This window comes from Vigna unguiculata, chromosome 3 (assembly GCF_004118075.2).
Source record: "Vigna unguiculata cultivar IT97K-499-35 chromosome 3, ASM411807v1, whole genome shotgun sequence".
NCBI classification, from domain to species: Eukaryota; Viridiplantae; Streptophyta; class Magnoliopsida; order Fabales; family Fabaceae; genus Vigna; species Vigna unguiculata.
This window is the reverse complement of record NC_040281.1, coordinates 10,325,628-10,341,197: the sequence shown is the minus strand read 5'-3', so window position 1 is coordinate 10,341,197 and position 15,570 is coordinate 10,325,628. Positions and strand designations below refer to the sequence as shown.

Sequence of the window (15,570 nt, the reverse complement as noted above, 5' to 3'; positions counted from 1 at the left end):
CTGACACTGTTTGTGGTTTGAACGTTCGATTCAAATACCCTTTCAATAAAAAGAAAAAAAAAAAAATTCAGATTCTTGGGTCCACCAACCTTGGACCATCACTGTTCCTTTTATGCTTAGGCAGTGCTCATTGTGATTGTATCTCCTTACCGTTAACCCAAAAAACACAGAATTATGATGAGAGAATTTTTAATTATATAATAATAGTTTGATATAACTATCTAATTTATAAAAATAATTTAATTCTTCTAAACAATTTAAAGTTTTTAGAATCCGTACAAAACTTGTATCAAAATATGTTATATTTTTATAATGAGAGTTTAAAATAAAAATAACGACAAGTATTCACGAAATCAATTGTACTACTACATAGGCTTTCTTTCTTGGTCAAGGGCCGTTTTAAATTTAACATTTATCTAAAAATATAAAAATATTGTTATTAATAATTTTTGGAAACTGAAAATATAAAACTTATTACATCCTTTTCACCCGTGTATTGATAATATTATTTGCACTATTTAATGCACAATTTTTATATCTAATTTTATGATTAATAACATTTTTCCTAATCTTGTAGTTAATGTTTTCTTCCAAGATTTAAATTCATAATGGCGTTACTTAACTATATTTTGTGTATTTTATGCTTTATTTGTTTTGAGCGTTCTTTTATTTAAATAGAATGGGAGTGAGAAATCATGTGAACAATAAAAATTATTATTAGTCTTTTCAAAAAGACACGTTGGCCTTGGCAAATGTCTGGATTGCCCTTTCACTCCTTAGACTCATGCATACAAATGTATTCATACAAATGTATTATGCATTAGAAGTGTTGTAAATTTCGGGAAGGAAAATTATCTTTTGAACAAAATTATTTTAATAAATTTGACAAAGTTTATTAAAATTTTATTTTTTAACTAAAATAAAATAATAAAGTAGTACTTTTTTACTTAAATAAGTAATTTGTTAAAATAAAATTGTTAATCTATTATTTTTCTTTGGTGAATTTACACGTAAAAAGTATTACTTTGTTGTTGTACACTTAACCAAAGACTTTGACCAAAGAGTACTCAAACAAAAATTGATCCTTGTAGCATAATCAAGTATTTGTTTGAGGAAATACTTATGTGCAATAACAGTCGTTTCTCTTGGCCAACTCAAGATCCAAACATGTAAAATCCTTTCTTATGGTTTCTAAAAAATTGTTTCAATTTTTTTCTTTTAGTATTAATTATTTTAGGCATTCAAGAAAAAAAGGACCTCAAATCTTTTGTTTAATATTAATTGTTTTAGGTGTCTAAGAAAAAATGGCACATTCTTAAGTTTGTTTTCGGTTTTTCAAACCTTTGAATTGTTTTTAATCTCTCCTTATGTTTGTGGTGGTGATGTTTGTTGGGAATCCAAGTATGAGTCTAAGTCCTATATTAGATAGAATTGAAAAAGTTGAGCAATATATAAGGTAAAAAAGACCTATAAACTCATTTTCTTAAGGTTTTAGGTTGAAAGTGGTGTCAATTCCTTATGTACGTAGGTTAGGTTCAGGTTTATTTGGTGTTATGTCTCGCCAATGAATCTCCTCTCTAAAAACTCATCGTTAGATTTGGATATTTCTAGAGATCCCCTTATGCTCTTTTGATTGGGAAGCTCTTTAATCACCCAAGGCAATATTTGGTGATTGTGAGTCCTAAGTCTTACTTATTGTACCTTGGTTTCCTCTTTTGTGTGTGGAGATGATGACCGGTCTTGTAGGTTGCTAGAGTGAAGAAGCTTCCTTGAAAGCAAAAGTTGTTGATAACATGGAGTAAGTTCTTTATACACTTGAATGATGTTTTTTTTTTTTTTGCTTGGTGTTCACTTGAAGAACAACGTGTTATTGGCATTGTAATTGATCGACACTAAAATTTATTATCATCTTGAACATGCTCATTTAGGACACAACAAAAGGAGTCATAATCGATTATACATTGAAGCATTTAGGGTGTAATATGTATGGAAATTTTAATATTAATGAAATGCAAAATTTTATTTGTTTAAACAAATTGCAACTATGTTGGTATGCTAGAAGGAAAAAAAACGCAATATCAATTTAGAAGATGAACAAATCAATAACATTGTTTTGGGGTTAGACACAAAATTGACCTCACATGCAAGAGAAAAAAAATTCAAATGAGTATAAAAGTAGCAACACTTACAATCATTTACTTTGTTACTCATGGATTACATTTGTTATATCTAACACAAAAGGGGCTTATAACGTTACCCATTTAACGTCTACCTAAAAAAAGTCCAATGTAAAAAATGACCAGTGTGTTTTCGTAAATAAATGGACAAGTTTGATGTCGGCCTATACAGTCCCAGACATCACTCAACGTTGGCTAGTTCATCCCCCGACGTCATTTAAAAAAAGACGTTGGACACCACAACCCCGATGTTACTCAACATCGACAGAAACCAACCCCGATGTCACTTAACGTCGAACAACTACTACCCCGACGTCACTAAACGCCGGACCTGCTCTACCTCGACGTCAAAAACATTTTAAAACAGCATCTCGAACAAGAAAACACTTCATTTTTCCTATGCGCGACCTTCTCCTTCTTCCCTGTCGACGACGATGACCTTCACAGGTGAGTTTGGCTTCGTTTTCCACCACTAAACTTGTTGGGCTTTCATTTGTGGGTTGATTTAGGCATTTTGAACCGATTGCTTTTCGTTTTGGTCCTATTTCATGAAATGCAGCGTTTTCGTTTTCATCCCCATTCTACCGTCACTTTTTGTTGGTCGGCAGTGGTGACCTTAAGGCCACATGTATTTAATGGTTGGCACTGCAAGTAAGTTTTCATTAAATTGAATTTCACATTAGTCGCACATGTTTCCCAAATGAACCCTAACCTTAAAAGCGCGTCCATCTTCCTATTCTCTTTATGGCTTTTAGACTTCTTAGTTTGGGTTTTCTTCTGTGTAACTTTTTGTTAATGATTATGAAAATAGGTGTCAAAGCTCAAGTAGCAAAAGTAGAAGAAAATGTCCAAAAAGATTACAAACTCGTTCAGCCAAAGGTTGTCAGATATCAGAAGGGCGTAACCTCATAAGTTGTGATTGAAAATATAGATAAAATAAAAGGAAAAGATTGACAAAGAATTTCCGTTACTGCTCTTATTGACATGTGGGTAGAGTTGTATAAATTAGACAATGACGACATAGAAGCAATGGTCATTATCAACAAATTAAAATCCATGAATCTTGCTAAGGGACGTCGGTCCCCTTTGTAACTGACGTCCAAGGACATCAGGCTTGCACTCCGACGTCAATTTTGACGTCACCTGATATGACGTCGGAGTTTGGTCTGACTTCAAAGGCAAAAAACATCAAATGTTAAAAGTCTTTTTTGTGTTAGTGTATTTATGTTGAATGGTATGAAAACATATATTTCAAAATTTCATTATGAAAAGAAAAATTGTAGGGGTGAGTTGATAGTGTATATCATTCATGTTAATCAACCTTTTAATATTATTCACACGAGGAAGTAAGTGGTATAGTGAAGGATGTTTTCAGATCCAAAAATGACCATGTTGCATATTATAGGGTATAACGTAAAAAGTTGAACAATAAATTTCTTTCTCCATCAATATAGGAAAATTGTTAGTTGTCACTTTCATAATTGGTTGAATGAAATTATGCATTAGAAAGAGATTTTTTAGTTCAACTAATGTGAGAATTAACTATTTTTTTTTTACTTTGATGAAACTCATATTCGAGTAAAGGTCTCAAGGTCGGATGATCCTCATTTTTGTGATAGAAAAGACTACCCAACATAAAATGCTTTTATCATTATTGATTTTTGCATCAAAATCACATTCTTTATGGATAAGAATAACATTTGATTCTATGATATTGAAGGATGTTTTTTAAGAGATGACCCAACTGTTATACGTGAAGGTTAGCTAATTTTGTTTAGGTATAAGTTTGTATGCTAAGATATAATTATTGCATTCTAATTACCATGTTTTTGTTATGAGTAGGAAAGTATTATCTTGGAAATTTTAGATTCATGTTAGAGGAACAAATTGCCACCTTAAAAAGTATTTGCAGTTAAGTTTACAAAACCTATGAGAATTATTTAACTATTCCTTATTGAGAAATGTTATTAAACGAACATTTGGCGTAATGATAAAAGAATTTCACCATACTTAGTGGAATGAAATCCCATTATTGTTTCAAGACAATGATTATAGTTTTAGCATGTTATACTCTTCAAAATTTATGAAAGGAATGAATAATTATGAAAATGTTTAATTACTATTTTGGTCCTTATATTTTGAGTTTTGATTCGTTATGGTTATATATATATATATATATATATATATATTCAATCAAGTCTTATTATGTGCTAAATTGACTCATTGTGGTTCCTTCTATTAAATATACATTGTGAGTTGGAAGGTGACCACGTGTCAATCGAATAAAAGGTTTAATTAGTAATTTGGTCTCTATTTTTTTTTTCCGACTCAATTGAATCCCTATATTTTTTTACATAGAGACAATAAGGCCCCTTTACTATCAATGTCGTCCTTCACAAATCCCAGGAATGAATTCAAAAGCCACAATTAGGTTCATGTGTTCATCTCCAATGTAGTAGACAAAGATGAAGATCTTAGATATGTGATCTTGGATCTAAATGAGTCAATCTAGGATCTAAAAGATGTGATTTCGATGAGATTGTGTTGCTAGAAAAGAAAAGGTTAAAAAGGGTAAAGAAGGTTTGGACTCACACATCGTCACCTCCTAACGATGTTAAAATTTATTTCATGAAAGGTACCACAATATCTCTATTTAAACAATACAGAGACTCAATTGAATCCAAACAGAAATATAGAGACTAAATTAATAACTAAACATTTTATTAGATTAACACATGGTCATCTTCCAAATAACATTAAGGTCAATTTAACGGGAGGAACTATATTGAATCAATTTAACACATAATAGGATTTGATTGAACCAAAAACAAATAAAATTAAAATGAATCAAAGTTTAAAAAGTAGGACTAAATAGTAGTTAAACCTTATCAAAATATGGAAAGGTTTGTCTCTTAAAGTTTATGAGGATGATTATAAGTAAAGAGAAACCTAAGAGGTATACTATACCTAATCATATATGAAAAAATTATCAAAGTAATAAAGTTTGTGATTAGTTATATCATTAATTATAAACTTTTATTGCAATGTTATAATTTCAAAATGTTTTAATTATTTAAGTAATTTTTTTCTTTTTGAAATAAATTTGTTACAATTTTCACAGGAATACCCAAATTACTAAAGTTTTTTACATATTAATGTTTTAATCATATTCTCTTGGGTTAAATATATGGTAGTCCATAAATTTGGATAGGAAATTGCAATTTAACTATGTCCCAAATTTTCAAACTTTGATACATTTTAATCCTCAAACTTTGAACATTAATGGATATATTATTTTACCCTAACAAAGTTAATTTCTTTATGGGTTAAACAATGTTCCAGGTTGATATTTGAGTTAGAATGTGTCAAACAATGTAAACAATTCAAATGTAGCTTGAAATGTAGTTTGACATGTCAAAAAATTTAAGTGAGTTGCATTAAGATGATTACATCTATTCATTTTTAAAGTTTCGGACCAAATTTTATCAAAATTTATACAAAGACAAATTCTAAATTCGTGTTGAAATTTAAGGACTAAAAATATATTTAAATTTTTTTATCTTAAACAAAATACTTTTACACGATACTTATTTATTCAAATTTATTTAAATTAATATAAATAAATTTTATTTATTGTTGTTCGAGAAAGACCGATACTTTTTTATTTAGATTAGTTGAAATTATCCTTGATCGTTCCTATTTGGCTTGGTTCATTTTCTACGAATAATAAAGGAAAGACAAAATGTTGAAAATTATAACAGTTTATCATATTTATTTATTATGATAGGAGTTTTTTTCTTTTTTGTGTATTTTAGTAATCATGTTACTATTAATATGTATAGTTATTTAGTCATGTGTAATTAAATTGCAATTATTTATTTATGGTGTATTATTAGAATAATATTTATTTGAGATTCTATAAGTGTTGGTGGATAATTTTAAATACTAATGTATTAAAAAAAACGAATAACAAACTTATAATTTATTGTCACGAAGATATTGATTCCCAATTTATTATTGTTTAAAAGTGTTTAAAGATATCTTCATTGCAAAAGTTATAAAAATGCTTATAAGTTTAAGATTTAAGTTTTATAAGATTTAAATTTAAATTTTAAATTTAAGATTTATATCTTTAATAACGTATGCTGAAATAAAATAAAATTTCAATTTTAGGTCTTTAATAACACCTTAGATCATAAGAATATATATATTTTTATTTTAAAAGTATATCTTGCTAGCGACAACTAAATAAAACATTGCTTAAAATGTAAGTATTATTACAAGACTCTTGCATTATAATAAATTTGCATAACCATCTTAAAAGTAATATAATCTAATGGAACCTAAAAAAATAAATTAAAACATCATAAATCTTTAATTAATCTAAGAATAAATCTACCTCAAAATTTATTGTTTAAAATATATAGTACAATTGCTTATTGGCCCCTTAAAGTAGCCCTTCTCAAACCACTTTATATCAAATTGAGGGTGCTTCTCCCTGCACCTCCAAGACCTCTTCTGCACCCCCAAAATTTACTATTATGCCCTTCATTAATATATGAAAGTGGGTAGCGATGCAGTAAATTTCATTTACTGTATCACCAACTCCTTTGCATCCCCAAAAAAGAACACGGAATCTTTATGAAACGCATGTTGGCATCAGTTTCACACCATCTTGAAATGGATTACGTAATCCGCTTCGGGAAAAAATTGAAAATTTTTGGGAAACAAAATACGAATTCCGTTTCATAAAAATGTTATTTTTTTGAAACGGATCACAGAATCCGTTTCACATTTTTATGAATCGGAATACGTATTCCGTTTCCAAAAAAATTTCCGTTTCATAAAAATGTTCCGTTTCACAAGTTCCATGTGCTTTTTTGTAAGTTTGCCATGCTAGACTTCTCAAAGTATTCTAAGTCAATTATTTGACTTCCAATATTAGAAGATATTTTATTGCCAATGTCATCAGCAGTCTCTCCTTCAACATAAACAATGTGTGGGTATCTCTCATCAATGACAAAAAGATTAGACTAGCACAACACAAGGAACAAGAATTAGTCTCTGACACCAGTTTAACGAAAATGTTCTTCTTTTTCTGTTGAAAAGTGAGTACAACACGCGGTGGGCGTTGAAGGTGTTGAGAGGTTATAGCGGGTACAACACGCGGTGGGCGTTGAAGGTGTTGGAGAGGGTTTTCCGGCGTCACAGGGCGGTGACGGTGGAACCGAAGCAGCGCCGATTGCTGTGACGGTTTTCTTTGGGGCTAACGACGCTTGCCTTCCTGATAGATGTTCTGCTTTTCAGCATGTGCCTCTACATGAATACAAGCGGAAACTTCACTCCATTGTTTCCTTCTTCAAGGTAAATTAGCCTTCAAGTGTTTTAGATTAAATGATTAGGGAAAAGTTGTAGGGTGTTGAGAAACCCAGAAAAGAATCACTGACACACTGAGACTGTTTTTAAGGGATGTGAAACGTTTATTTTTTTATTTACTTATTTTAGTTTAGCCTTTTGACTCTTGCGGGTTGATAAGCGTGGTTTTTTTGTGTATGTTGCATGCCGTAGAAGTGGTTAATTATTTGAGGTTTGGTGGGGTAGAAGGTTATGATGATTTTGTTTGTCTTGGGTGGTCAAATATATATTATATATATGTATATATGGGGTTTCAGAATTGAATGAGAATTGAGAAATGAGAGGTGTTTTTAGCTCTTACACGTGCATCACCGTGGGAATGGGAAGTGTGTTTGGTTTGGTTTACCACTTGGCCATGTTACCCCGTCAAAAGGGACCCTCCTTCTTTGCTTTTTTTATGCATTTTTTTTTCTCCCATGGGAATGGAGTTTGCACGAGACCTTTGTGTAAAGGTCCACTTTTTTATTGGTTTTCTTTTGGGGAAACTGGGAAGGGTTAGTTGAAAGGAGCCTACCATTGTTTTCACGACCTAAACCCTTCTGTGTCTTCTTTCTCGTGTCTTTTCTTTGGCTCCCATGCAATTATACTATTCTGCTTTGTCGACAATGAGCTGTTATGTATGAATGCTAGATAGGATTACGTGGAAGACCCGCATTTAGGACTGCAAGAATTTGGTGCTTCTCCTTAAGGACTAACAAAAACCAACAAAAAAAAAAACAAAACCATATTCCGTTTCAGCGTCCTCCGACACGGATTCCAGAATCCGTTTCAGTAAAAATCAAAAAAAAAAAAAAAGAAACGGATTGTGTATTCCGTTTCAGCTTTCTGCAAAACGGATTTCACATTCCGTTTCGGACAAAAAAACAAAAAAAAAAACCTAAACGGAATGTGTGTTCCGTTTCAAGCATGTTTGAAACGGATTTGGAAAGTCGTTTCGGTGCACTCTTAAAACGAAGACCGTTTCTCAATTTTGATGAAACAGATCTTGTAATCTATTGCTAAAATCAATTAAAATATACAAACAACCATTCCTAAAATCAATTAAAGTATAATAACATTACTTAACTGGGCAAATGGAGAAGATGGGGTGCGTTTTGGGGGTGCAGAGGGTGAGGGCGGTTTTGGGGGTGCAGAGGGTGAGGGCGGTTTTGGGGGTGCAGGGGTATGCGGTGAAAAAGAGATAGTAACTCTTATTTTTTATCATGGGTAAATATGAAAATAAATTTGATTTTGGGGGTACAGGAGAGATTGTTGGAGGTGTAGGGAGAAGTCCCCTCAAATTGAAATTGCACCTTACTATCTTCACGGGGCACTCTCTTACCCATTATTTCTCTTTTCTATTGTAAAACGGATAATGCGCAAATTAGTACTATTTTATGTTGTCATATAAAGCATGGCCAAGCAAACAATGTATCAACAAATTTATAAAAAAAAAATCAGTTATCAACAAATTTTTAAAAAATTTAATCACAACCAATTTTAAAAAATTCAATTACCAATAAATTTGTCAGTGAATTTTACCAAATGATTTACCAACTGACGTTAAAAATACTAGTATACTCACAGGCGTTATCGCGTATGCGTGTATGCATTTTTTAAATATACGTGATATTATATTAGTAGGTGGTAATAATATAATATTATTAAGTTAATATATAAAATAAAATTATATTTTTTAAAAATAAAGTGAAATATATCAGAAAAGATGATAGAATAATTGTTGATGAATAGAGAAAAAAAGATAGACGATTTTATAAAAAAAAATTGTAAAAATAACGATCAATTTTAAAAACTTTAATAAACAATTATATTTTAAAGAGTAAAATTGGTATTTTAAAATATAACCACAAAAGAGATAATTTTTTTATGTATTATTATAGATTAAATTAAATCAGCGAATTTTGTTATAAATAGTAAAAGACTAAGACAAACATTTTGGTGTATATTTCACAAACAAATCTATTACCGACATTAAGATCCATCGATTAAAAAAACTCTATATTCATTATGAAATTATTTTTATATTTTTTCCATCAATAAAGTTTTATCAACAAAACATAATTTCTTAGATTCTTAAAAGGATAAACAAGATTCAAATTCATACGCTAATTTAAGCTAATAATCAATAATAAGTAGACTTTTATTATCATACCTATAAGGAAAACTCTCCAAATTTTGGAGTGAAAACAATCTACAATGTATATTGATTTCAATGAATGAGTTATAATGAAAACTAAAGAAGATAAAATAGGTTTGTTTCCCGAGGTAAATTAAGTTGTACACAAGCATAAGTTAGGTTATTTTAGGAAGCTAGCATCATTTCCTATTTATCATGATCTTGGGACCAAATTAAAAACTCAAAGTTGTAGAAATACTAAAGAAAGATAATGACTTATTTTTTTATGTACACAAGGATTTCCTACTCTAAGAACGCAATTATTTCAAATATTTTCTTCAAAGTCCGTTTGTCATCATTGTAGTAATCCTTCCTTTGTAGTTGTTATACTTCTTTTATGAATTATTTGTGATTTGATTTTTTAGTTTTAACTCTAGTAACTCCTTCTCCAATTTCTTGGATGGATTCCTTTGTTCATGTACTTGTGAATGATTAAAACTTTGGGAAATAAAGACAACATACATGAGTGTTTCAATTCCTAAAAAACACAAGTGTCCATAATAATTTTGGATTTATAGATAAGAAACGGATAACAAAAAGACACATTAAATACTCTAAAATTTGAAAATCATCTCCTATATTTTGGAATATAACTATAAGTATACTGGGAAAATTCTCAAGAATAATAGAGAAATAAAAAATAAAAAAAACACGGAAACAATTTTTTCATACTCTTTAATTCCGAATATACCTACATTCTTCAAAATATAGTTTAATCCAAACCTAACAATGATCTTATTACAAAAATATAAGAAATAAGAATAAAAAAAATCAAATACAAACTTAAAGTATCTTTAATTTAGAATCAGAAATATTATGAATTTAAAATCTATTATACAATTATTAAATCTACTCCAAATTATCTAAATGATACGAAACTTTTCCTAACATAATATTTTCAAACATATTATATAATCATTGCATTAATGTGTTTAAAGATATCTTGATTTGACTTATATTTAGTACATGAAATAGTTTTGAACATAAGGATAATACTAAATGAGAAATTTCAAAATGTACTATTCTCCAATGTTTTCTCTTAAAAGATATTTGTGTCAAGAAAAAAATGAATTTAATTTAACTATAAAATTTTTAGTCTGAATTGAAGTTTGAAACAAGACGGGTTGAACCTAAAGGATAAAATCAATTAATAACAGAATATGTAATTTTCTTTTTTAGTTATTTTAAAACTTTTTATGATTATTAATCTTGCTATATACACACACACGTTCTTTACAGATCTGATGCTCTTGTTGTTTTCATAAACTATGATGACTAGAGAAGAAAAAGAAGAATTATTAGTCTGGTTCATGCTCTTCTCAGATCTGAGGTGGTAATTAATTCTTAATTCTTAAAAATTTTAACAATTAATTCTAATAAATGCAAGCGAAAATGTATAAAAAAATTATTTTATTTTACTTTTTCTTCATGAGCACAGAATCTCCTTTTCTTCAAGTTTGCACTTAACTAAAATAATTTATTCTTAAAGAGAAGTTCTACTGTAAAAATAATATTTTAATAGGGAAACTCTAAAATAAAATAATAATAAAATAAAAAAAAACTTTGGGGCTTGTATAGAAAGTGTCACAGATTTATTGTTATAAGTTACAGGCATGGCCAACCGAAGACACTGACATAAAACATTGACACTTTTGTTGTTCATTGTTCCTAGATAATTCTTCTTTGTCAGGTTATGAAATTCCTTGTTACTGCAGTTTGCAGCAATACACATGCAAAATGTTTGATGTTGTTTTCTTCCTACAAGAATCCAATGCACCGATGAGATGTTCTGGTTAAAAGAATGTATCGAGTTACTCCTCGTGTCAGATACCACAAAATTCATTTGTCACCATAGGAGAGGTTAACTAAGAAACTTTTGGTTACTATTAAACTAGTATTTAATTTAAAGTTAGAAATTAATCTATAATTATACATAGATCGGATTTTCTTGTCGATAATTATTATTTTTTAACATATAAATATGTTTAAAACATATCTGTTTTTTTTTCTATTAATCGGTTATAATTATATATAAATAGATTTTTTGTGTCTATATTATTATTTACTTTTATTCTTTATAATATAATTATTTATTATTATTTTAAATATTAATGAGTTATTTTTATATATTTATTATAAAATTCTCTATTTTTTTCTATTCATCGATAATAATTTTTTTTTTATCTTTTTTGGCTCATTCCATTTTACACTTAATACATATAAATATATTTTATATATTAACTTTAATAATATATATCATTAATTATTAATATAATATCATATACATTTAAAAAGTACATACAGTAAATAAGGTTAAAAACTAATTTATATCTAATTTATAAATTTTTATTATTAATAAAGATTATTTTATTATAAACTATATTGTTGTCATTTTCTTCAAATTAAAATTATATTTATTGAATGTTATTAAAATTAAAAATATATAAATTATTATTATCATAAAAATATAATTAAATTATATTTCATTGAAAATATTAAATACGATAGAATATCAAATATAAATATCTAATTAAAATTAAAATATTGATGCATCATAGTTAAAAATAAATACATAGTATAATAACTTGTATAAAAGTAAAATGGAAAATTAATTGCAATGGAAATCTTCTATTTTCTCATTCTACGTCTTTCGATTTTCTTCATCTCCCTTTTATCCTTTCGTAACTTTTTAGACATGGAGTGTACAAACTTATCATTTTACCTATGCTAATAAATGATTTTTGGATAAGATTATTTTGACTTCAAACAAATTTTTACATACAATTTATATTTATTATTTTACCTTTCAATTTTTAATTTTTTACAGATACAAAAGTTAACTTTTTAAGACCAAAATATTTTTAAAAGTAGATTGTCAACCATTGCAAATGGTATCAAAAAATATTTTTCATGACTTTTAGGCAAATACTTATTTGAGTAGAATAAATATTAAAATATTTTATCTTTAGTATAATAAGAAAACTATAATTTTAATACAAAACTTTTTAATTTATATTTACATTTGTTAATGGTTAAATTATCATGCAAATGTATTTGAAGAGAGCTCCTTGTCTTTGTTTCTTGTTTTTAAAAATTACATGAATATTTTCCCTTTGATAAACATCCAGGATATTATTAAATAATAAATATGTATTAACAAAATTCGAACAAAAATTACTGCTTAAAAATTAAAACTTTTATTATATATTAAAAAATATATATATTAATATTGAAATTCACTTTATACATAATATATTTAGTATGTGTTTGGGAACACATGGAATAATCGATTTTGGCCGAATCGATCTCTATAGCGCATAAGTTAATACATTGACGTTAATTTTTTACTTTAAAACTAATTTTGAAATCAAACATATATAAGTTTTGTGTTTGATTAATTAACTCTACATCACCAAACCAAACATTATTTTATCTAAAAATTATCCAAAATAACTTTATCTTTTTCTACTTATCACAAGAAGAAGCGGACTATGGTATTTTAACAATTTTTTTTTAATAAAATTTAATAAAATTTACTTTTTAGCACAACAAACACTTTTCTCTTTCCAAATTATATCAAATTTTTCTGTCATCTATTCAAATTACATTAAATCTTTTTTCATCTATTGAAGTGCTGCCACATATATATTTTCAAAAGTTTGTCAAAAAAAAAAATTATTTTAAATTTCGTATAATGTAACTTATTATTGTTTGATTAGACAATGCAGGTAAAGGGGTTGTCATCGTTCCTCATACACCTTAACTCACACGGAACGGTTGTGATCAAAGCAATGACTCATACCTTAACATATTACACATAGCATACCTCAACATTCCCGGCACCTAATCCAAATTTGCAGGACACTGATGGGCCATAGATCACAATCATCCTACGCAACACCTTTTTTTCATTCTTCTCCAATATTTACGAACACTTTCATCACACCAGGGACGAATACCACACACAAAACGACATACTTGCCACCCTATTTCATGTGCATTTTCATTTTTCCTCATTGCTTCTTGTCTTTTCCATATCCCCACAATAAATGCATCCTTCCTTTCACCCCAACAATTCACTCTCTTCCTTAACTAACATTAGCTGTGCAAGACCAACTTCACTCATGGAACCACCAAAACCACCTTTGAGCCTTCCCTCAACAATAATGTTTCTTCTTTGAACAACCAAACACTTGGTTTCCAACGTAGTAATGGGTTGTTGTGTGAGTTGCAGTCACAAAACCTCGACCTCGCCACTAAGAAAGTTCCGTGGTTCACCACAGCCTCTCACTCGCCGAGAGAAGCCTCTAGAAAGCAGCAGAGAGGAAGAAAGTGAGACAGTGAAGCAAGTGCTCTTGGAAGCCCCGAAACGGAATCCAACAACCTTTGCCAAACCAAAACCTCAAAAGCCACTCCAAAACAAGGTCAGAGATGAACAGAGCAAAGTTCAGAAGAAGTCTTTGTCCCTTTATAAAGCGGAAGACCCCTCGGATGAAGTTTGCAGCTTGAGCGAAACCGTGTCCACCACTACTTCAATCACCGAGCAAGGGCAAGAAACGCGCAAAAGGGTCGATATATCTCAGGCCAAATTGCTGAAAAATCGTTCCTTTCCCGGTGAGAGAAGAGAGAGAACAGTGCATGGTGCAAGGAACAATGTTGGGTCTGTGAGGCTGGTTCAGTGCGGAGACCAAACGGCTCAGAAAACGGGCAGCGGTGGAACACTTCGACGGCGAGATCCAGCCGAGAAATCTTTCCGGCAGTCAAGGTCGCCGGCCACTGGAGGATCTAGGCCCGTTGTGGGTCGGAACCCATCTGTGAGAAAAACTAACCGGTGCCCGGCAAGGGTAACAACAAGCACGGCGGGAAACGGTTGCCGGAGAAAGGAGAATCCGGCGACGGCAAGGAAATGGGTTTCTGGCGGCGAATCACTGGAGAATCCACTTGTGTCATTGGAATGCTTCATCTTTATATAGGATTTTGTGAATGTGCAGCGACGGTGGTGGGTGACGCCACCAGTGAGCCACCGTTGAGTGGGTGAGCTAAGTGTGAAGTGATGTTATGAGTAACTCGTCATTTATTATTTGTGTACTTTCTTTCTTCGATCTTCTTAATTACTTACACAGTTAGGGTGTAAATATGGTAAGTCAAAGGTGTGAAATAGGACATTGTCTTGGCTTTTTGGACTGTGTCAATGGCAAGGTAAAACCAAAAACTAAAAAGGGTAAAAGAAATCATGAGAATGCAGAAGAATTTAAAAAGGGAAAATGTTCTTTGTAACTATTTGACAATCACTTGAAGCTTATATAAGCCTAAAATAATCATAAAATAATTATATTGGTAAAAAAAAATGTCAAATGAATTAACAAAAGTTTTGGAAATTATCCTCTGCAGGAAGATTTTGGAAATTGTTTGATACGATAGGGAAGAGTTTGAAGAGTTGGGAGAGGTGTATTTAATGAGTTCAATTATGGCAGAAAATGGAAGATGATTGGCATTATGTGACAGAGCTTCTTCAGTATGTGACGGCGACATTAGGCAAAAGGGACAACGTCTCAAATAAATGGAACAAAAATCCAATCTACCACTTGAATTTAAGATTTTTAAATTTTTATTCCATTATTTAATTAAATAAATTAATTATATTTAGATTGCTTGGATTGTACACTAATTTGATTGAATTACGGATTTATATTAAATAAAATATTTTTAATAGAAAAAAATTGTTTTTACCTTTCATAAATGACATAAATAAAGTAAATCTTTTAACTAAAATATCATATGTATAACTAATAATTATTATTG

General features: G+C 29.7%; 1 protein-coding gene across 1 annotated transcript; it reads left to right on the top strand.

The window, feature by feature from the left end:
* Positions 1–13,570: 13,570 nt before the first annotated feature.
* Positions 13,571–14,856, top strand: LOC114179266. Its single transcript, XM_028065533.1, has one exon. It carries the CDS (start codon positions 13,980–13,982, stop codon positions 14,739–14,741), a length of 762 nt encoding a protein of 253 aa, XP_027921334.1. The 5' UTR covers positions 13,571–13,979; the 3' UTR covers positions 14,742–14,856.
* The last annotated feature ends 714 nt before the right edge of the window (positions 14,857–15,570 follow it).

Excerpts from the sequence above, each read along its gene's own strand:
- LOC114179266 (XM_028065533.1), top strand. The coding sequence starts at position 13,980 with ATGGGTTGTTGTGTGAGTTGCAGTCACAAAACCTCGACCTCGCCACTA.